The following is a 24,139-nucleotide window of genomic DNA, read 5'->3' as shown; positions in this document are numbered from 1 at the left end:
TCTGGTGACGAAGGGCATAACCCTGGCGTCCAAATTACGAACCCGCCAGTTCATTTGAAGCATATACGGTCCATTAAAGTCACTGTAATCGCATCACATGGGGATCCGCGGGTTGGCAGGATAATAAAATGGCATTTTTTGCAGTTACGCAGTATAAGTGATTATTACACTGATGAACATAGCCTATTACGGCTAAAAGTTATAACATGATTACGTTCAGTTCATGTGTAAAAATGTACGGAATAGTTAATACCCGACTTTTCTGTTTTCCAATTGTCAGAAATAAGTTGTTTATAAATCTGATATATTAAAATAAATGCATATCACTTTCGTAATTTTGAGAGTTTCTGTGTGTTACATTCTAAACGTGATCTTCAAAAGCTGTATGTTCTAGCATAGGTTATTGAGATAGGATTGCGGGAAGGGGGACGCCAAACGATTGCATTTAGCACCATAATCTATCATTAATACCTGCACATTCATTTTTATTAAAATATCTATATTAAAAAGAAATATTAGGTTTATACCGCTAACTCCACCCGCGCCCCCCTTGCAACATCATCACGCCCCCCCAGGGGGGCGCACCCCCCCAGTTTGGGAACCCATGCTTTAACCAAAGCAGCATTTGAACAGGTCACAAACTTAGCCATTTTGGAAATGCTTCCATCCTTAGCCTGAAAGCCAATGATCATCCCCTTTTAGATGTCAGATAAATCACTCCATTTCCACATTAAAACGACTGTACTGTTTTCCATATCCTCTGATACGGTATATTTACCCTCCACTGCAAATGCTGCCACCTACCGCCTGTGAGTTATTATTGCACAGTGATGACAAACATAGGCAGTAAAATATTAATGTGACCAGGGCATGTAACTGACAATGGCCGAAGTAAATAGGAGTAAAATGCAGATTGGCAGTAGGAAGAAAAACATTTTCGAAAAAGAGAAATACATTAACACTGAATACAAGTTCAATGTGTTAGAAAGTGTTTTATGAAGGTATTTGTCTGGATTGTAGCCTTATTTGGAAATTAGATGTGTGCAATAAACAGTTCAGACAGAAGGGAATAGAGGCTTTACAGAAGTATTGCTACAGAAGAGTACTGACTATTGGTGGGTAGATCAACTAACTAATGAGAAGGTACTCAGTTGAATTGTAGAGAAAAGAATGTATGACATAAGGTGGTAACAGAAGATATAGGTTGATTGGAAATGTCCTGAGGCATGAAAGATTGTCAATTTGATAATGGAGGGAAGGTTGTTGTTGTTGAGGTCTTCAGTCCTGAGACTGGTTTGATGCAGCTCTCCATGCTACTCTATCCTGTGCAAGCTTCTTCATCTCCCAGTACCTACTGCAACCTACACCCTTCTGAATCTGCTTAGTTTATTCATCTCTTGGTCTCCCCCTACGATTTTTACCCTCCACGCTGCCCTCCAATACTAAATTGGTGATCCCTTGATGCCTCAGAACATGTCCTACCAACCGATCCCTTCTTCTGGTCAAGTTGTGCCACAAACTCCTCTTCTCCCCAATCCTATTCAGTACCTCCTCATTAGTTATGTGATCTACCCATCTAATCTTCAGCATTCTTCTGTACCACCACATTTCGAAAGCTTCTATTGTCTTCTTGTCCAAACTATTTACCGTCCATGTTTCACTTCCATACATGGCTACACTCCATACAAATACTTTCAGAAATGACTTCCTGACACTTAAATCTATACCCAATGTTAACAAATTTCTCTTCTTCAGAAACGCTTTCCTTGCCATTGCCAGTCTACATTTTATATCCTCTCTACTTCGACCATCATCAGTTATTTTGCTCCCCAAATAGCAAAACTCATTTACTACTTTAAGTGTCTCATTTCCTAATCTAATACCCTCAACATCACCTGACTTAATTCGACTACATTCCATTATCCTCGTTTTGCTTTTGTTGATGTTCATCTTATATCCTCCCTTGAAGACACCATCCATTCCATTCAACTGCTCTTCCAAGTCCTTTGCTGTCTCTGACAGAATTACAATGTCATCGGCGAACCTCAAAGTTTTTATTTCTTCTCCATGGATTTTAATACCTACTCCGAATTTTTCTTTTGTTTCCTTTATTGCTTGCTCAATATACAGATTGAATAACATCGGGGAGAGGCTACAACCCTGTCTTACTCCCTTCCCAACCACTGCTTCCCTTTCATGTCCCTCGACTCTTATAACTGCCATCTGGTTTCTGTACAAATTGTAAATAGCCTTTTGCTCCCTATATTTTACCCCTGCCACCTTCAGAATTTGAAAGAGAGTATTCCAGTCAACATTGTCAAAAGCTTTCTCTAAGTCTACAAATGCTAGAAACATAGGTTTGCCTTTCCTTAATCTTTCTTCTAAGATAAGTCGTAAGGTCAGTATTGTCTCACGTGTTCCAGTATTTCTACGGAATCCAAACTGATCTTCCCCGAGGTCGGCTTCTACTAGTTTTTCCATTCGTCTGTAAAGAATTCGTGTTAGTATTTTGCAGCTGTGGCTTATTAAACTGATTGTTCGATAATTCTCACATCTGTCAACACCTGCTTTCTTTGGGATTGGAATTATTATATTCTTCTTGAAGTCTGAGGGTATTTCACCTGTTTCATACATCTTGCTCACCAGATGGTAGAGTTTTGTCAGGACTGGCTCTCCCAAAGCCATCAGTAGTTCCAATGGAATGTTGTCTACTCCTGGGCCTTGTTTCGACTCAGGTCTTTCAGTGCTCTGTCAAACTCTTCTCGCAGTATCGTATCTCCCATTTCATCTTCATCTACATCCTCTTCCATTTCCATAATATTGTCCTCAAGTGCATCGCCCTTGTATAGACCCTCTATATACTCCTTCCACCTTTCTGCTTTCCCTTCTTTGCTTAGAACTGGGTTTCCATCTGAGCTCTTGATGTTCATACAAGTGGTTCTCTTATCTCCAAAGGTCTCTTTAATTTTCCTGTAGGCAGTATCTATCTTACCCCTAGTGAGATAAGCCTCTACATCCTTACATTTGTCCTCTAGCCATCCCTGCTTAGCCATTTTGCACTTCCTGTCGATCTCATTTTTGAGACGTTTGTATTCCTTTTTGCCTGCTTCATTTACTGCATTTTTATATTTTCTCCTTTCATCAATTAAATTCAATATTTCTTCTGTTACCCAAGGATTTCTACTAGCCCTCGTCTTTTTACCTACTTGATCCTCTGCTGCCTTCACTACTTCATCCCTCAAAGCTACCCATTCTTCTTCTACTGTATTTCTTTCCCCCATTCCTGTCAATTGTTCCCTTATGCTCTCCCTGAAACTCTGTACAACCTCTGGTTCTTTCAGTTTATCCAGGTCCCATCTCCTTAATTTCCCACCTTTTTGCAGTTTTTTCAGTTTTAATCTACAGGTCATAACCAATAGATTGTGGTCAGAGTCCACATCTGCCCCTGGAAATGTCTTACAATTTAAAACCTGGTTCCTAAATCTCTGTCTTACCATTATATAATCTATCTGATACCTTTTAGTATCTCCAGGGTTCTTCCATGTATACAACCTTCTATCATGATTCTTGAACCAAGTGTTAGCTATGATTAAGTTGTGCTCTGTGCAAAATTCTACCAGGCGGCTTCCTCTTTCATTTCTTAGCCCCAATCCATATTGACCTACTATGTTTCCTTCTCTCCCTTTTCCTACACTCGAATTCCAGTCACCCATGACTATTAAATTTTCGTCTCCCTTCACTATCTGAATAATTTCTTTTATTTCATCATACATTTCTTCAATTTCTTCGTCATCTGCAGAGCTAGTTGGCATATAAACTTGTACTACTGTAGTAGGTGTGGGCTTCGTATCTATCTTGGCCACAATAATGCGTTTACTAAGCTGTTTGTAGTAGCTTACCCGCGTCCCTATTTTCCTATTCATTATTAAACCTACTCCTGCATTACCCCTATTTGACTTTGTGTTTATAACCCTGTAGTCACCTGACCAGAAGTCTTGTTCCTCCTGCCACCGAACTTCACTAATTCCCACTATATCTAACTTTAACCTATCCATTTCCCTTTTCAAATTTTCTAACCTACCTGCCCGATTAAGGGACCTGACATTCCACGCTCCGATCCGTAGAACGCCAGTTTTCTTTCTCCTGATAACGACATCCTCTTGAGTAGTCCCCGCCCGGAGATCCGAATGGGGGACTATTTTACCTCCAGAATATTTTACCCAAGAGGACGACATCATCATTTAATCATACAGTAAAGCTGCATGCCCTCGGGAAAAATTACGGCCGTAGTTTCCCCTTGCTTTCAGCTGTTCGCAGTACCAGCACAGCAAGGCCGTTTTGGTTATTCTTACAAGGCCAGATCAGTCAATCATCCAGACTGTTGCCCTTGCAACTACTGAAAAGGCTGCTGCCCCTCTTCAGGAACCACACGTTTGTCTGGCCTCTCAACAGATACCCCTCCGTTGTGGCTGTACCTACGGTACGGCTATCTGTATCGCTGAGGCACGCAAGCCTCCCCACCAACGGCAAGGTCCATGGTTCATGGGAGGGGGGGAAGGGAAGGAGGTAAATACTGTAGAAGCAGACTGAGGCTTGACTATAGTAAGCAAGTTCAAATGGATGTCAGTTATAGTAGTTATGCAGAGATGAAGAGGCTTGTGTAGGATAGATAATATGGAGAGATGACCCAGTCTTTTGACTAAACTCATCAACAATAGATTTGCAGCACAGCATTGTATGAAAGTGATTCTTGGACTGTGACAAAACAGAAGAGAATCAAAGCATTTGAGATGTAGTGTTAGAGAAGGCTGTTGAAAATTAAATGGATTGGTAAGATAAGAAATGAGGAGGCTCTCCCCAGAATTGATGAGGAAAGGAATATTTGGCAAACAGTGACTGTAGGAAGGGGCGTGACTGTTACTCTGAGATTGAAAGGTTGGCATAAGAGGGAATGTCGTGGCAGGTTGCATGAAACCACTCAGACTGATCATCCCCCAGAAGCAGTAGACAACTTCTTATGTACTACTTTTTTTCTCAGTAATGTCATGTTGTGTATTTCGTTTATTTATATATACTGAATGTTTTGAGAGAAAAGCAGAGAAAAGAGAATGACTTCGTAAAACCATTTTTAATAATTTTTTATGGGAGGGAGATAAACTCCCTCTTCCCTTTCAATGGTATGTTGGCCAGAAAATGGCAGGTACATAGGATGAAACTTAAATAGTGGCAACACTGCTGTGGAGACACTATGCAGTGGAATCTATTATTGTCGCTGATAGCACACATTGTTGACATACCTACCTTACCTCCGAGCAAATGGACTCGCCCGCCCCATGTCACCAGCATGTGCACAATCGAGGGAAACACAGTCACTTGTGAGCAAGTGGTCTAACATAATGGTGTCACTATATTTTAAAAACAGGAACAATGAGTTGGATCAAGATTGAATGTGCCAGAGATCGTTCTGCATGACAGTGTCATCGAGGTCTTCAAGAGGTGTCCATGGGATCAGCATTGCCATACAGAACAGTGGCACATTGAGTAAAAGTTTTCCACGAAGGTCAGCAGACTGTGGCAAACATGGATCGGGCAGGTCATCCTAGCATCTCTGAAGAAGAAGTGCATGCTGTTGCCGCATAAGTGGACAGTGATCAACACTATACGATTCGTGAGCTCATGGTTCACATCCTGAAGGAACACCTGGCCATGCTGAAAATTGCATCACAATGAGTTCTGCATGAATTGATGGGAATCCAGAGATGCTTGCATTACAACACTGCTCAGACGCACTTGGAGTGCTATGAGTGCGAAGGAGAGGCTTTCTTATGCCGTATCATAACATTGGATAAGACGTGGGTCATATCGTATGAGCCAAAACTGAAATGCCAATCCAATGAATGGCATCATTATGGGTCGCAACGAAAGTCAAAAGTGCGTCAGAGCCCCAGTTTGGTGAAAGTTTGGCAATTCTCGTATACGACTGTGGTGGTGTTATCCTAACGAATTACATTCCTCCATGGCAGACCGTCAATGCACAGTATTACTGTTTGTTTTTGGAGAATCACCTGCGACCAGCTTTGCGAAAGAAGTGGCGACACTTTCTGCGCAACCCACCCATCATTTTGCAAGACAATGTGCGGATGCATACAGCACACGCTGTGGCTGCTCTGTTTGTTCGATGGGCCTGGGAAGTACTGCACCATCCACTATATTCCCCAGACTTAAGTCCTTGAGACTTTGATTTGATTCCAAAGATGAAGGAACCACTTCGTTGCATTCACTTCAGAACTGTTCCAGAGATTCAACAGGCAGTAGACAGTTCCATTTAACCATCAACAGAACAGGCTCTGCTAACGGTATACTACACCTTCCACATCGCTGGCAACAGGTTCTACACAACGCTGGTGACTACTTTGAAGGACAGTAACAGGTGCAAACATGTAACTCTTTTGTATCGGTTGTGAATAAATAGTTGCCACTATTTAAGTTCCAACCCTCGTATATGCTTACACCAGCAGCGTAAGGATGTCACAATTGACTTTCCCCTTCTCCATAGTTATGAGAAACAACTGGCTGTTTTGCAACTGCTTAAGTGTACAAGTCTGAAGCACTCCTGGAATGCAGCATGATTCACATTATAGTTTGTAGCAAGATTGGCTTAAACCAAATATTGATAGTTGAGAGATTTTATGTAAAACATAGTCATTCGCCAAAAAGACTGAGTACATGGAATGAGTGGAGATATATTTGTTGATTCAGTTAGTTAGTGTTCCTTGCACAGACCTTAACAGAAATGGTCTCCATGAGTATAAATAAGTCAAAACATCTGAAACATGTATTTATTTAAGAGGCAATAACACACTTGCCACAAACATGCGTACATATATACTGTAGTGCGGCCACCCAGTTTTTGTGAAATTAATAAGAAGTGATAAGAAAGCCACCATGGAGTATTGCAATAGCATCTGCAGTGTGGTTACCTGTGGGTCAGAAAAACTTAGATGCAGAAGGATTGCAAAATGTGCTAGACACAGCCAGCGGAAAACTGCACCATGCAGCAGTATTAGTCAGAGTGGGAAGGTTGTAGTTGCCACACCATGGCAAGACTCTTCTTATGGGCTAAATGACTGGGTGACAGGTTCTGATGCAACAAATGCATGCCAGACCCATATAAATAAGCCTGAATTTTGAGACATGGGTAATTCTTTGTTGGAGTTCAGCAGCACCACCACAATGCTAGGAATGCATCAGATCAGGAAATCACTGGATGTCACAAGTAGCAACTATGAGTTTGAATCCAGGTTGGGCCAGTCACCGTGACCCCTGAGTTATTTCCAGGACTTGATGTCTCACTGAACCATTGATGCAATGTGTAATTAAACTTGAATAAAAGCATTTCTTTTGGCCAGCCCATTGTCACCACCACTCAACCTACCAAGTGCAACCACATCAACAGATTGATGTCAGGAGGGCTGACTCACCACAGTGGGCAGCAGAGGGTGTACTAACTCCTACTGCTTGATATCTGAACTGCAGCTGACAATATCATCATTGTGGCATTCATGAAACTCTATTCTGTTCTTTTCATGACAAACATGGGAGCTATAGTTATATGGCAGCACAACTGTAGAGTTACTTTTGTGAGATCACAAGAGCTGGTGGATATCTCTCAGTTTAACAGTAATCACAGGGATGAATGACTAATACATGTGGAAGTACACAGTCCAATTTAATTCAGTACTCTGCCCCTTGCACCAACTCGGTGGAAGTTTGTTTTACATGTAATCATTTGGGCCACATGGCAAGGCAGTGTAGAGGCCTACATAGCTCACAGTCAAGAAAAAGAAGTGATTGTGGTAGTATAAATAGCTCTAGAGTTTTCTATCTATGGTGTTGTTGAATTGTTAGTACTAGGTTCGTAAAAATGAGTAGAGGTGATGCAATAACAAAATCAGAGACACAAGCAGTCACCGGGGAGGAGCCTAAGCAATAATTGGTTTATCAGGTGATGGAGTTGAGGGCAGAGAATATGTTTGCAAATAATAATCTAGCAGAGAAGGAAAGAAAGACAGAATTATTGAATTCACAGAATCTAGGAATAGATCTAGTGGTTGTGAACCTGGGTTCTCCATTTTTGGTAGCTTGTTAAGGATCTGTTGACACTTGTAGAGGATCTCTTGTCATCAGCTGACGTAGGGGTTTGGTCAGATAATCAGCTGTTACAGATAGCAGTGCATCTGAAATGAGAGGCAAAGTCATTTGTATGGGGCAAGGAGGCACTGTGCAAGACAAAGACTCTTGAACTATTCAGGCAAGGATTAGAATAGAAATATAGGAAGCAGAAAAGTGCACAGTTTTTGCATGAACAATTTTGAAAAGGCATAATGAAGTCATAGAGGGTTTTGCAGGTAGGGTTTGGAAACTTAATGTGCATATAATGAGGAGGTGAGCAATATGTTATACAGGAAGATGAGTAGTGCGTGCTTGATACTTTTCTGAATGGTTTATTATCAGAGGTGTCTAGGAGTGTGCGTACTGGTGTGCCTAATGATCTTCATGCAGCAGTTAGGTTGGCATTGGAGTAGGAGGAAATTGTTTGATCATGGGTATGGGTCAGAGAAATGTGTTTGCATCAAGTGTAATATGTTTTAATTGTGGGCGTACAGACATGTGCAGAGGCAAAGCCAGCAGCCACTGAGTAGTAGGGATGGTAGGAACTACTGGCGGTGTAATGAGAATATTAATAGAGGTAGCATGGATCAGCTGCAAGGGTATTGGTGGTAATAAGTAACTGTTAAACTCAAGAGGGAACCCCAGACACACTGAAAGGCATTCCCAGAAACAGTGAATGCAGTGAAAATCAATGCCAAGGTGGAATGTGCCATAGTGGATGTAATATACTGCCACCTCCGAATTTTACTGTTGGCATTACACACCCTGGCAGATGATGTTCACCGGGCATTCACCATACCCACACCCTTCCATCTCACCACATTGTGCTCTGTGATTCGTCACTCCACACAACTGTTTTCCACTGTTCAATTGTCCAATGTTTATGCTCTTAACACCAAGCGAGACGTCGTTTGACATTTACCCTCATGATGTGTGGCTTATGAGCAGCTACTTGACCATGAAATTCAAGTTTTCTCACCTCCCATCTAACTGTCATAGTACATGCAGTGGATCCTGATGCAGTTTGGAATTCCTGTGTGATGGTCTGCCTATTACACATTATGAACTTCTTCAACTTTCAGCGGTCTCTGTCAGTCAACAGACAAGGTTGGTGTGTAAGCTTTTATTGCTTTACGTGTCCCTTCATGTTTCCACTTCACTATCACATTGGAAACAGTGGACCTAGGTATGTTTAGGAGTGTGGAAATCTCGCGTGCAGACATATGACACAACTGATCCCAATCACCTGACTAGGTTCGAAGTCCACCCCATTCTGCTCTCTTACAATGTCTAATGACTACCGAGGTCTCTGTTATGGAGTACCTGGAAGTAGGTGGCAGCACAATGCACCTAATATGAAAAGTGTATATTTTTGTGGGTGTCCAGATACTTTTGGTCACATCATATCTTTTCAGCATATCTACAGGATCATAGTCAACGACTAAGGGAAGGACTCACTTATTTATGCCATGTAATTAGTAAGGATGGTGTGAAGACTGATCCTAGATTGTTTCAGACACTGCAAGATTTTCTGGTTCCAGGAACAAGGAAATACTTACACTTTTTTCTATGTCTTGCAAACTGCTATAGAAAATTCGTGAAAGCATTTAAGGACCAAGCATGGCTACTTACACAGTTGTTACAGAAAGGTATTAAGTTTCTTTGGTCTGAAGATTGTCAAAGAGCGTTTGTGAGACTGAAGGCGGTGTTAACATCAAGGCCAATGTTGGTGTTTCTAGACTTTCAGAATGAATTTACATTGCCGTGCGATGCATCAAACCATGCTCTTTGGTGCATTTTGAGTCAGGAGGTCTTTGGGCAAGAACATCCTACTAAGATAGTTGAATGGAGTGGAGAAAAACTGTTCAATGATTGAAAGGTAAATGCTTAGCCTAATGTATGGTGTGATATACTTTCAGTGTCACATGTAAGGAAGGACTTTTAAGGTGGTGATGGACCATACTGCTTTGAACTGGTTGTTAGGTTTCAAGGACCCATCCAGTAGACTGACGAGATCGGCATTAAAACTCAGTGAATTTGAGTGTGAAGTAATCAAAAAACCAGGGAGGAAGCACAGAAATGCAGGAAAATAGCAGTGATAAAAGCACTAGGTCAAGACCTAGCTAAGTGGCAAACAGCACAGAGAACCAATGTGGTATGTAAACAGTACAGCAAGAAGCAACAGTTTACATGTATGATGGATTATTGTGTAGGGACTCAAAGTTAGGGACATTGATAGTTTTGCCAACAAACTTGAGGGAAGAAGTCCAGAGAGAAATGCATAACAACATCTTATAACAACATCTTATCAGGCAGAAACATACTTGTGAAGAGGACAGAAAAATGAGGTTGATGAGTATGTCAGGAACTGTGTATAGTGTACACACGGTGAAGATTTGTGTTGAAAAAAGGTGCTATTGCACAGCTGTTCAGTGGTCACACAATGTACAGAAGGGCCAACTGACTTGGCCAACACTCAATGCAGATAACTATCAGTAGTTCAGTCCTTGAATATTCTAAAGCAATAAGGGTAGCCAGTTTTGTACATTGACAAAAATACAATTAACCCTATAACTGCTCTGGACATGTTCACGTGCACGCCTTTGTACCTGTCCCTGTGTGCTCTGACCATGTTTACACGCACCACCAGTCCTTCCACCTGGTACTCTGAATGTGTCTATGCATAGACATGTTCAGAGTACCAGGTAGAACATCTGGTGGCACACGTAAACACATTCAGAGCACACAGGGGCAGTTACAAAGGCACGAGCGTTAACATGTCCAGAGCAGTTAAAGGGTTAAGTAGAAATAAAATCTTTGGTGATACCCAAAGATTTTCAGATAATAGCTTTTGTATAGTTGCGGTATGCTAGAATGTACTTTTCAGTTTCTTTGTCAAACTGAAAATTTGTTTCAGTCTCTTAAAACTTGTTTTCTCTCTGTCCTCTCTAGCCTAAATAGGTGCTGCCCTGACCCCTGAGACCACTAGTATTGTACCACATATGTCAGTGCCTCCCCATTATATTTCCTGTTGTTAGTATTGCCAGTTTACCCTTCCATTTCCTGTTAAGATGAGGACCACATCTAGTATAATCCAGTTGTGGAAGTAGATAAAATGTTAATGAATTGAGCTAAGAACTGTGTTTGTGTATGAAACAGTTTGGGCAAAAATGATGTCAAGAAACAGGATGTGCTGCATAATAAGTGAAAAGTAAAGCACAGAACAATATGAAGGCAGACATCAATCAAAATGTATTTTCCTACCAGAAAGCGAAAGGGCAGCAAATTTGTATCGCAGAGAGAAATTTTGAGCATATGAAATGGTTACCAGTTGTCCAGAACTCAGTGTCCAGATACTTGTTGGCCCAGGAAATAAAATAGTTTCTAGCAGAACAAAAATTGTAATACTGAATTCTTTCTTCATATTTAATATTGCCAACACTGAATTGTGCTGTTACAGAAATGACTAATGTAATAGTTACTACTAGTTGTGTTGAAAAGCAATTCCTCTATGTGCTGGGGTATTTATGAGCATGTATCACAACTATCAATAGAAAAGTCACTGGCCCCAAAAAACTACTGTTCTCAAGCACTCACTTCCGATTATAGCAGAATTCATCATATTGTGAGTTCAAACACAATCATCAATCTGAAACAAAATTCCCTACTCCAAGATAATCAGCATAGATCAAAAGCACCAATAATCATAAATACGCCTTGTGCACACTTGATATTCAGAGAGTCATGGATAGAAGTAAGTAGGTAGATTCAGCATTTCTACACCATAGAAAAGTTTTTGTTTCATTGTCACACTAACAGCAACTACAATAAATATGTTTCTTTGAAATGTTTAACCAGGTCTGTAAATCGATTGCAGACTTCTTGATAGGCTGAAGCAGCAAGTGATGGCACAGTTGCTGTTTCGTGTTATATATTGGTGGGTGATATTAATTGTACTGCAAAACTTCTCACAGATGATCTGGCCGGCCCCTGTGGCCGAGCGGTTCTAGGTGCTTCAGTCCAGAACTGCGCTGCTGCTATGGTCACAGGTTTGAATCCTGCCTTGGACATGGATGTGTATGACGCCCTTAGGTTAGTTAGGTTTAAATAGTTCTAAGTCTGGTGGACTGATGACCTCAGATGTTAAGTACCATAGTGCTTAGAGCCATTTGAACCATTTGAACAGATCATCTGGTTATCTATGAGGATGGATTATCCAACCAAAAATATGGAAATACTACTGTAATTAGACTACTGGATTATTGAGTCACATCTACCGTCAGTCTTGTCATACAAATATCTTGGAATAATAATGTGTGGGATAAAAAGTGGAGCAACCACATAGGTTCAGTTGTGTATGTGGCAAATGGCAGATGTTGATTAGCTGTTATGATATAAGAAAGCTGCAGTTTATCTATGAAAGATATCACTTACAAAATACTGATATGGAGGGGCACAATATCAAGTTGAATCAACATGTAATAAGCCCAGTCTTATCTGAAATTTGTAATGCATCACTAACTCAAGGCATTTTTTCAGAGAGACTGAAATATGCTGTTGTTAAACCCATCTATAAGAAAGCTGATAAGAGAGATGTCAATAATTACTGACCTGTTTCACTGCTGACATCATTCTCCAAAATTTTTGAGAAGGTGATGTATTCTAGAATGGTATCCCACCTTAGCAACAATAGTGTCCCTAGCAAGTCACTGTTTGGGTTCCAGATAGTCTACTCTACTGAGAATGCCATTTATATATTCACTCGCCAGATTTTGCAAGCATTAAATAATAAAATAGCACTGATTGACATTTTCTGCAACCTCTCTAAGGAATTTGAGTGTGTGAATCATTATATTCTCCTAGATAACATTTTATGAGATTGATGGTATAACCAACCAATGGACAATGTCATATATAACCAAAAGAATGCAGAAAGGTGTACTTAGTAATCCAACCAAAATAGTCCAGAGACGTAATTCTGACTGGGGGAGAAATCACATATGGGGTTCCCCAAGGTTCAGTCTTAGGTCCATTACTATTCCTCATATATGTAAACGATCTTCTGTCTGGTAAACAGCAGAATTAGTTCTTTTTGCAGATGACACTAGTATTGTAATCAATCCAAGCACACATACAGAAACAGAAGATACGGTAAACAGAGTTCTTAAAAGTATCATTGATTGGTTTTCTGTGAATGGTATGACCCTCAATTTTAAAAATCCTCAACATATTCAGTTCTGCACATCTAGAGGTACTACTTCAATGATAGGAGTAACATAACACATGATGATGAAATAATAAATAGGGTGGAAAATTCAAAATTCTTAGGGGTATATTTTGATGAGAATTTAAATAGGAAAAAAAATGCATTTTGGAACTCCTAAATTAACTTAATTCAACCACATTTGCACTTAGAATCATTGCAAATCTTGGAGAGAGACAAATCAGTAAGTTGACAGATTCTGCATATTTTCATTCAATTATGTCATATTGACTAATGTTCTGGGGTAACTCATCGTTAAGAAAGAAAATCTTCATTGCATAAAAATGTGCTGTGAAAATAATTTGTGATGCTCACCCATGACCATGTTGTAGACATCTGTTCAAGGAGTTGGGCATTCTGATTACTGTTTCATGAAGTTTGTTGTAAATAATCCACTACAGTTCAAGAGCAGCAATGGGGTATGGTCTATATAACAAATTAATAAAAGAGCTTCTAAGGAAATAGCTGTAACTCCAAATCAATCATTAGATAAAGGCTGCTTCTCAGAAATTCTGCAGAGGTGATGCCTCTATATACTAGACTCAAAAGATCACATGGGAAATTGCAACCCAATGTACTTTCTTCCGTTTCTTCGAAAAAGTTATTGCTGAGCAAACACAAAGTTTCATGCAAAAGTTCAGATTCATTGTAAAAAACCAATTTGGCATTCACAAAACCAAACATGCCTAGTATACACTCAATAAGTGACTACATAGAACATTCAGTGGTGCGAAACACACACTACTGCTCTATAACTTGAAAGGCATGGGATTAGGGTGCACCCATCTGCAGGTGGTCACTCATGTCGGCACCAATGATGTGTGTCGCTATGGATCAGAGGAAATCCTCTCTGGCTTCCGGCGGCTATCTGATTTTGTGAAGACTGCCAGTCTCGCTAGCGGGATGAAAGCAGAGCTCGCCATCTGCAGCAACGTCAACAGGACTGACTGCGGACTTTTGGTACAGAGCCGAGTGGAGGGTCTGAATCAGAGGCTGAGACGGTTCTGCGACCGTGTGGGCTGCAGATTCCTCGACTTGTGCCATAGGGTGGTGGGGTTTCGGGTTCCGCTGGATAGGTCAGGAGTCCACTACACGCAGCAAGCGGCTACACGGGTACCAGGGGTTCTGTGGCGTGGACTGGGCGGTTTTTTAGGTTAGATGGCCTCGGGCAAGTACGGAAAGGGCAGCAGCCTCAAAGGGTGCGGGGCAAAGTCAGGACATGCGGGGGCCAAGCAGCAATCAGTATTGTAATTGTAAACTGTCGAAGCTGCATTGGTAAAGTACCGGAACTTCAAGCGCTGATAGAAAGCACCGAAGCTGAAATCGTTATAGGTACAGGAAGCTGACTGAGGCCAGAGATAAATTCTGCCGAAATTTTTACAAAGGCACAGATGGTGTTTAGAAAGGATAGATTGCATGCAACCGGTGGTGGCGCGTTTGTCGCTGTTAGTGGTAGTTTATCCTGTAGTGAAGTAGAAGTGGATAGTTCCTGTGAATTATTATGGGTGGAGGTTACACTCAACAACCGAGCTAGGTTAATAGTTGGCTCCTTTTACCGACCTCCCGACTCAGCAGCATTAGTGGCAGAACAACTGAGAGAAAATTTGGAATACATTTCACATAAATTTTCTCAGCATGTTATAGTCTTAGGTGGAGATTTCAATTTACCAGATATAGACTGGGACACTCAGATGATTAGGACGGTTGGTAGAGACAGAGCATCGAGTGACATTATACTGAGTGCACTATCCGAAAATTACCTCGAGCAATTAAACAGAGAACCGACTTGTGGAGATAACATCTTGGACCTACTGATAACAAACAGACCCGAACTTTTCAACTCTGAAAGCGCAGAACAGGGTATCAGTGATCATAAGGCCGTTGCAGCATCCCTGAATATGGAAGTTAATAGGAATATAAAAAAAGGGAGGAAGGTTTATCTGTTTATAAAGAATAATAGAAGGCAGATTTCAGACTACCTAATAGATCAAAACGAAAATTTCTGTTCTGACACTGACAATGTTGAGTGTTTATGGAAAAAGTTCAAGGCAATTGTAAAATGCGTTTTAGACAGGTACGTGCCGAGTAAAACTGTGAGGGGCAGGAAAAACCCACCGTGGTTCAACAACAAAGTTAGGAAACTACTGTGGAAGCAAAGAGAGCTTCACTCCAAGTGTAAACGCCTCCAAAACCTCTCAGACAAACAGAAGCTAAACGATGTCAAAGTTAGCGTAAGGAGGGCTATGCGTGAAGTGTTCAGTGAAATTGAAAGTAAAATTCTATGTACCGACTTGACAGAAAATCCTAGGAAGTTTTGGTCTTACGTTAAATCAGTAAGTGGCTCGAAACAGCATATCCAGACACTCCGGGATGATGATGGCATTGAAACAGAGGATAACATGCGTAAAGCTGAAATACTAAACACCTTTTCCCAAAGCTGTTTCACAGAGGAAGACCGCATTGCAGTTCCTTCTCTAAATCCTCGCACAAACGAAAAAATGGCTGACATCGAAATAAGTGTCCAAGGAATAGAAAAGCAACTGGAATCACTCATCAGAGGAAAGTCCACTGGACCTGACGGGATACCAGTTCGATTCTACACAGAGTACGCGAAAGAACTTGCCCCACTTCTAACAGCCGTGTACCTCAAGTCTTTAGAGGAACGGAAGGTTCCAAATGATTGGAAAAGAGCACAGGTAGTCCCAGTCTTCAAGAAGGGTCGTCGAGCGGATGCACAAAACTATAGACCTAGATCTCTGACGTCGATCTGTTGTAGAATTTTAGAACATGTTTTTTGCTCGCGTATCATGTCATTTTTGGAAACCCAGAATCTACTCTGTAGGAATCAACATGGATTCCGGAAACAGCGATCGTGTGAGACCCAACTCGCTTTATTTGTCCATGAGACCCAGAAAATATTAGATACAGGCTCCCAGGTAGATGCTATTTTCCTTGACTTCCGGAAGGCGTTCGATACAGTTCTGCACTGTCGCCTGATAAACAAAGTAAGAGCTTACGGAATATCAGACCAGCTGTGTGGCTGGATTGAAGAGTTTTTAGCAAACAAAACACAGCATGTTGTTATCAATGGAGAGACGTCTACAGACGTTAAAGTAACCTCTGGCGTGCCACAGGGGAGTGTTAAGGGACCATTGCTTTTCACAATATATATAAATGACCTAGTAGATATTGTCGGTAGTTCCATGCGGCTTTTCGTGGATGATGCTGTTGTATACAGAGAAGTTGCAGCATTAGAAAATTGTAGCGAAATGCAGGAAGATCTGCAGTGGATAGGCACTTGGTTCAGGGAGTGGCAACTGATCCTTAACATAGACAAATGTAATGTATTGCGAATACATAGAAAGAAGGATCCTTTATTGTATGATTATATGATAGCGGAACAGACACTGGTAGCAGTTACTTCTGTAAAATATCTGGGAGTATGCGTGCGGAACGATTTGAAGTGGAATGATCATATAAAATTAATTGTTGGTAAGGCGAGTACCAGGTTGAGATTCATTGGGAGAGTCCTTAGAAAATGTAGTCCATCAACAAAGGAGGTGGCTTACAAAACACTCGTTCGACCTATACTTGAGTATTGCTCATCAGTGTGGGATCCATACCAGATCGGGTTGACGGAGGAGATAGAGAAGATCCAAAGAAGAGTGGCGCGTTTCGTCACAGGGTTATTTGGTAACCGTGGTAGCGTTACGGAGATGTTTAGCAAACTCAAGTGGCAGACTCTGCAAGAGAGGCGCTCTGCATTGCGGTATAGCTTGCTCGCCAGGTTTGGAGAGGGTGCGTTTCTGGATGAGGTATCGAATATATTGCTTCCCCCTACTTATACCTCCCGAGGAGATCACAAATGTAAAATTAGACAGATTCGAGCATGCACGGAGGCTTTCAGGCAGTCGTTCTTCCCGCGAACCATACGTGACTGGAACAGAAAAGGGTGGTAATGACAGTGGCACGTAAAGTGCCCTCCGCCACACACCGTTGGGTGGCTTGCAGAGTATAAATGTAGATGTAGGGAAAATGCTTTCAGTTGTTACCAGGCTATATGCCTCAAACAGAAAACAGTGTCGTTCTAATGTGGAATTCTCACTGTGGAAAACAGTTTTCCAGGCAATCCCATAAGTTTCAGGTTTGGGTTAAATTCTTTTCTTCTTCTATAACTTATCTACAAATTTCAATTCTCATGCAGTGCTATTCACAGATGATGCCACTGTGATTATCAAAACAAACAGCATGGAACAAATTTCATCAAATGTCATAAACCTTCTAAATCATTTTGATACTGGCCTGGTTTCATCTAAATGGCTTAAAATTAAACTTTGAAAAATCAAAATATACAATTTAAAACTAAAGTGGCGTCATTTATGTTGGCGGCCGAGTTTAGGTTCGTTCTGCGCATCTGACATCACAAAACACAGTCAGCCAATGAACAGAGAACGATGTTGCCAGATCTCAACTGCAGTCCAGAGCATGGACGAGTGTCTTCAGTTTTAAAAACGTTCAGTCATAAATAAAGTAATAGAACAAAAGCAATGTCTTGATAGCAGACTTTCTTTTATACTGCTGTTTCGCAATAAAGAACAGCGGTAATTGTTTATTTCCTATTGTACTTCGTTGAAGCGTGAGTAATTCATAGTTATACCAACAGTGTTTGTCAGTATTTCGCGTGACGTGTTAGAGTCTTCATGGCATCCTGTAGGCAGATGAGCCGCAATAGCGTAACGGTGAAGGTGTTTGGCTTCTATGTGAAAGGTTAAAAGTTCAAACCTTGTGTGGTGCTTAATATTTTCATTATTTAAAAACAATATCGAAGTGCCTTACTTCACGGATTATATTTGTTTGAATGCAATTTTTTGAAATTTCTAGTGCTTTGTCTCTTCATTAACCCTTTCGTTGCTGCAGACACGTGCTCCCCACATTCCGTGCTGTGGGCGATTTTGTCATCACTGCACTGCTCGCCTGAGCAGACACATGGTGTTCCCACTGCTTTGACATGCTTATCATTCGATTTCACAAAAACTATTTGGCCCAAAAATTTGATTTTTACACGTCTTCTTGACTGATACCTTCTCCCCATAATTGACTTAATTTTGTTTCGATGTTCAACACAGTTATTATGCAGCATTAAATGTAGTAAACCATTGCACAAAAATTTTGAAGAGTTTGCAGAGGTAGAAGTCCATAGCGTATACTTTCCGTATGGTCGATTTTAGTTGCCACAATGTTGAGAATGAAATGTGGACAAGATACCTAAATTTCATATAAAATTTACTGTATAACAATATCTCATTTAATTTAAGTACCACATAGGTGTCGTATGTAATATTGAGAAATATTTCGTCTTTCGCGACTGTAATAAAAGTTTTATTTACACCGGACGCGTTTGGTTTTATTTTAAAGCACTTCAATCAATGAAAGGTATGGCACATACACAATTGTACTCATGTTCTCTTTCTTGTTTTTGTTCCACAGTCGCAGTTTTACCAATGGTACTGAAATATATTCCTCTTCTGCAACTGTAATAAGCAACTTATTTAGACCAGACGCGTTTTTATCTTTTGAAGCATTATACAGTAAATTTTATATGAAATTTAGGTATCTTGTCCACATTTCATTCTCAACATTGTGGCAACTAAAATCGACCATACGGAAAATATACTCTATGGACTTTTACCCCTGCAAACTCTTCAAAATTTCATGCAATGGTTTACTATATTTAATGCTGCATAATAACTGCGTTGAACATCGAAACAAAATTAAGTCATTTATGGGGGGAAAGTATCAGTCAAGAAGATGTGTAAAAATCTAATTTTTGGGCCAAATAATTTTTGTGGAATCGAATGATAAGAGTGTCAAAGCAGTGGGAACACGATGTGTCTGCACAGGCGAGCAGTGCAGTGACAAAATCGCGCTTTGCAGAGGGAGCACGTCTTTGTAGCAGCGAAAGGGTTAATGCGGCCGTGGTGACTTTACTTCATGAACTGCGCGCTCCCCCCTAAACGTAAGCTTGCGAACTATGCTATACTATGGCGCTGCTTCTATTGGTGCGTGCGTCGTGTGCAACTGGCAACGCAGCAGTCTCCCGCGTCTGGGCGGGCATGCGCGAGCGGCCAAGATAAAAGAATTGAACTATAATCAATCAAGAGCAAATAATTGCCAAACTGTTCATAATGAAACAGGAGCTGCAAAAAGTAGATCACAGCAAACTCCTTGGTATGCATCTGGATAAAAATTTGTTCTGGCTCATAGATAAACTGTTTAGCCATTAAAGTAAGTAGTTTAGTATTTGCAATGTCTGTATTGTCCTTTTCAAAGAAGATGAGTTCAATAAAGTTAGCATGCCAGTCATATTTTGAATCAGTTGTAAGATATGTAATTATTTTTTAGGGAATGCATGTTAATTCTACAGGAAAGATAACTATAAATATATGTAATGAAAACCTAGAGACTCATATTGTCCATTATTGATAAATTATAGCATGTTAAGTATTACTTCTCTGTTCATTTTTGAGTTAATTTGCTTCATGCACCAAAACCCAGCATCTTTTGAAGAAATACATTTCCACCTTACATATAAATACAAGAATAACACAAATTCCATGCTCCCTCCTCTGAAGTTAAACATGCATGCCCAAGATTTTTCCCTCCCGATATTGCAAAACTGTTTAAATATTGCCTCATGACCACCTATTTCAAATGGAATTATAAGTTCTATGAACAAACAGATGGTGTCACTATGGGGGAGCCACTTAAGCCCAGTTACAATGAACTTCTTTATGGAAAAATTCAAGGAACAGGCGCTGGACACGACAAAGAAGAAACTAAATACTTGGTTATGGTATGTGGATGATATGTTTGTTTTATGGCACCATGTCAGGAAGGAACTTGATGGATTTCACAAACATCTCAATGGAATCAATCCAAAGACTCAGTTTACCATGGAGGAGGAGACAGGAGAAGGTTGAATTTTCTTGATGTGCTTGTTTTCAAGGAAGAAAATAGTAACTTGGGCCACAACCTGCCCGCTTAGCTGTGCAGTCTAATGCACTGCTTTCCGGCTGGGAAGATGTGCTGGTCCCCGGCACGAATCTGCCCGATGGACTAGTGTGGAGGTCCGGTGTGCCGGCCAGTCTGTGGATGGTTTTTAATGCGGATTTCCATCTGCCTCGGCGAATGCGGGCTTGTTCCCCTTATTCCACCTCATTTACACTATGTCAGCGATTGCTGCACAAACACTTTCTCCATGTACGCGTACACCATAATTACTCTACCATGGTGTGAGACATTCCCGGGGGAGGGAGGGGGGGGGGGGGTTTCCACTGGGGGCTGAACCGTACAATAATCCTGGGTTTGGTGTGGGTGAGGTGGACTGCTGTAGCCCGTTGTGGGGTTGTGTAGTACTGTGGGCTACGGTGGGGATGAAGCCTCTCTGTCATTTCTAGGTCCCCAGTTCCATAGTATACAATACAATACAACTTGGACCACAAGGTTTACCAAAAACCCTGCACACAGACTGTTACCTATGCCAGGATTTGAACCACTACCCACAACAAAATGAGGCATCATAAAAACATTGGCAGAGACCCTAAGGAAAATCTGTGAACCAGAGCTGCTTGACACAGAATTAAAACGTCCCACCAATGCATTGCTCGGGAATGGTTATTCTTCTGCCGAGGTGGAAAGAGTGTTAAGACCACCATGTAGAAATCATAGCTATGCTCAAGGGTCTTTTATTATGGGCACTACTGACCGCATAGGAAAAATATTGAAAAAGCGGAACATCATGATACTCTACTAACCTACCCATAAATAATGAGATCACCTAAAATCAGTCAAAAATGCTCACCAGCCACTGGGAAAAGCAGGAATGTATAGGATTCTGTGTAGTTGTGGGGAAGTGTACGTGGGTACTACAAAAATAATGGACAAAAAAGAATTGAAGAACACAAGAGCAGCTGCAGGAGAGGGAATACTGACACATCAGCTGTTGCACATCATGCTTTGCAGCAGGAGGCCGTGACATTTATTTGGAAAGGACTCAAGTACTGATAGCCACAAGTAGCTACCATGAAAGGTTGTACAGAAAGGCCATAGAGAATTGTAAAACACCCTAGGAATTTCAGCAGGAAGGGGGAGGCATGAAACTGAATGACATCTTGATTCCGGTGCTGAAGAAGATGTGTACCAGTCTCCCACCATGAGATGATAGCAACAGCGGACAATGGCAGTCAGCAATGGCTAATTGTGCTCATGCATACAAAGCATGTGACGTCATGCCACTGCACGGAAGCATGTGGAAGAGAATTTTGCTGTAGTCAGTAGTGAGCCATGGTGTGAAATGGACATTGAAAGCAGCTATGATCCCTCTTGAAAATGTTCTCTGCTGAAGGGGACGAAACATTGGATTTTAAGGTGAAATCCATTCAGCTATGGCATAATAACCTGGAACATTATGTTGATTGAGTTCTTCTTCAGCCTTCCTAATTCCATACTGTGGATATTTCTGCCCTCTTATTTATTATAGGTGTTCATGTACATGTACTGTTCAGTCTTGGGCATGCAGGTTTAACTTGAGAGGAAGGAGCATGGAATTTGTGTTATTCTTCCTCTTATATGTATGGCGGAAATGTATTTCTTCAAATGATGCTGGTTTTTGGTGCATGAAGTAAATTAGCTCAAAAATGAATGGAGAATGAATACTTGATATGCTATGATTTATCAGTAATGGGTAACATGAGTCTCCAGGTTTTGCATAATATATATTTATAGTTATGTTTCCTGTGGAATTAACATGCATTTCCCTAACAAATAATTACATATCTTACAACTGATTCAAAATATGAATGGTACGCTAACTTTATTGTACTCATCTTCATTGAAAAGGACAATACAGACATTGCAAATACTAAAATACTTACTTTAATGTCTAATAGTTTATCTACAACCCAGAACAGATTTTTATCCAGATTCATACCAAGGAGTTTGCTGTTATCTTGAAGAAGAGTTTGGCAATTTAATTGTTCATGGTTGATTAGTTTTAAATTGTATAATTGGATTTTCAAAGTTTAATTTTACGCCATTTAGATGAAGCCATGCGGATATCAAAATGATTTAGAGAGTTTATGACATTTGATGACATTTGTTCCATGCTGTCTGTTTAGATCACAGTGACGTCATGTATGTAAAGCATTGAAAGAGAATTGAAATTTTGTAGGTAAGTCATAGATGGATGAAGGAGAGCATGAAATTGAATGACATTTGGATTCTGGTGACAAACAAATTGTGTACCAGTCTTCTACGATGGGGTGATAGCAACAGCAGACAATGGCAGTCAACAACAGCCAATTGTGCTCACGCATTCAAAATATGTGACATCACACCACTGTGAGAAATCATGTGGAAGCAAACTTTTACTATAGTCTGTAGGGAGCCAGAGTGTGAATCGTATATTTAAAGCAGCTACCATCCCCCTCAAAAATGTCCTTCACAGATGGGAATGTAACATTGGGTTTTAAGGCAAAATAAATTTGACCGCAGCATAATATCCCAGAACACTTTATTAACTGTAACTTTTCTGACCATGATAGTTTACATTTTACAATGAAGAAGAACTGTACAATTCAGTAAAAATGCTATTATGCATTGCAGGAATTTCTATATGGTGATATAACAAGTGTAGTAGCATATGGTACGTTAACTACAAATTGTATTCTATGAATCATTTTTTCATATTCATATGTAACAAATGTTTCAAATATGTTTAATACTAAATACAACAGTAATAAATTTTGACAAGTCTCTGCTGCAAATCTGTCTATATGTAGTGAGACAATAAAATTCTCATTCTCATTCTGAATTTCCATGTAATTATGGTATTTGCATACAGAAATCACCTAGGATGACATAATGCAAATATATCTTATTTAAAAGAATTTCATCACTTTATAATATCTGTCATACATTCTCCTGCTGATTCTTTTACATATGTACATTCCAGAAATTGTGTGAAGAGCAGCATTTAAACAGAATTTCTTTTCTTCTTCCGATTGTAAAGACTTAATATACTGATGGACTTTATTTAGGTGTAAGCTTATAAAAAAATTGTTTCAGTCTTAACCGTCAGTCACCCAAGCAGTATGCACAAGAACAAGAGCATTGCAATACCATAAGTTCGAGTGGGTCAGAATCTTCTTTACCAACACTATGCAAGGATGAGGTGAGCTTTAGTTTTCAATTTTAGTAACCTCTGAAATTTTGGTATTAATGTTAACACCAAGAAAACTTAGCTGTTTAAAAATTAATAAATCCAAATTTACAGAAGAAAACCAAGGCTCCAAAAGTAAAAATCCAATTTATTAATTAATGAAGCCTGCAGGAGTAAGGGATAAATGCTTAATTGTAGCTATAATTCAGTATTATTTTCTGTTCTTCATTCCTGCTTCTGTGTGCTAAGGGATAGAGCCCATTAGCATAAATGAAACTAATGTCAGAAAATTAAAAGATGTGGTATAATTCTTTCTATCTTGTAATTTTTTTTTAAGATTCTTTTCTGGTAACTTACTTTGTTCTTTGGTGCGTACACACACGCGCGCGCGCACACACACACACACGCACGCTTGTGTCTGTATATGTGTGGATGGATATGTGTGTGTGTGTGTTGTATATGTGTGTGTGTGTGTGTGTGTGTGT

At 40.3% G+C, this 24,139-nt stretch overlaps 1 protein-coding gene across 1 annotated transcript in view; it reads left to right on the top strand.

Annotated features, from left to right (window-relative positions):
- The window catches only part of LOC126236501 (uncharacterized), a 314,789-nt gene that overhangs the window by 274,241 nt on the left and 16,409 nt on the right, over positions 1-24,139 (top strand). Inside the window, exon 9 of the mRNA XM_049945857.1 lies at positions 23,561-23,666. Coding sequence (XP_049801814.1) covers positions 23,561-23,666 — 106 coding nt within the window. The remainder of the gene's footprint in view (positions 1-23,560; positions 23,667-24,139) is intronic.

The sequence above is a fragment of the Schistocerca nitens genome, chromosome 2 (assembly GCF_023898315.1).
Source record: "Schistocerca nitens isolate TAMUIC-IGC-003100 chromosome 2, iqSchNite1.1, whole genome shotgun sequence".
NCBI lineage: Eukaryota > Metazoa > Arthropoda > Insecta > Orthoptera > Acrididae > Schistocerca > Schistocerca nitens.
Note: the sequence above shows the minus strand (reverse complement) of the source record. Positions and strands in the feature narration are given on the sequence as shown.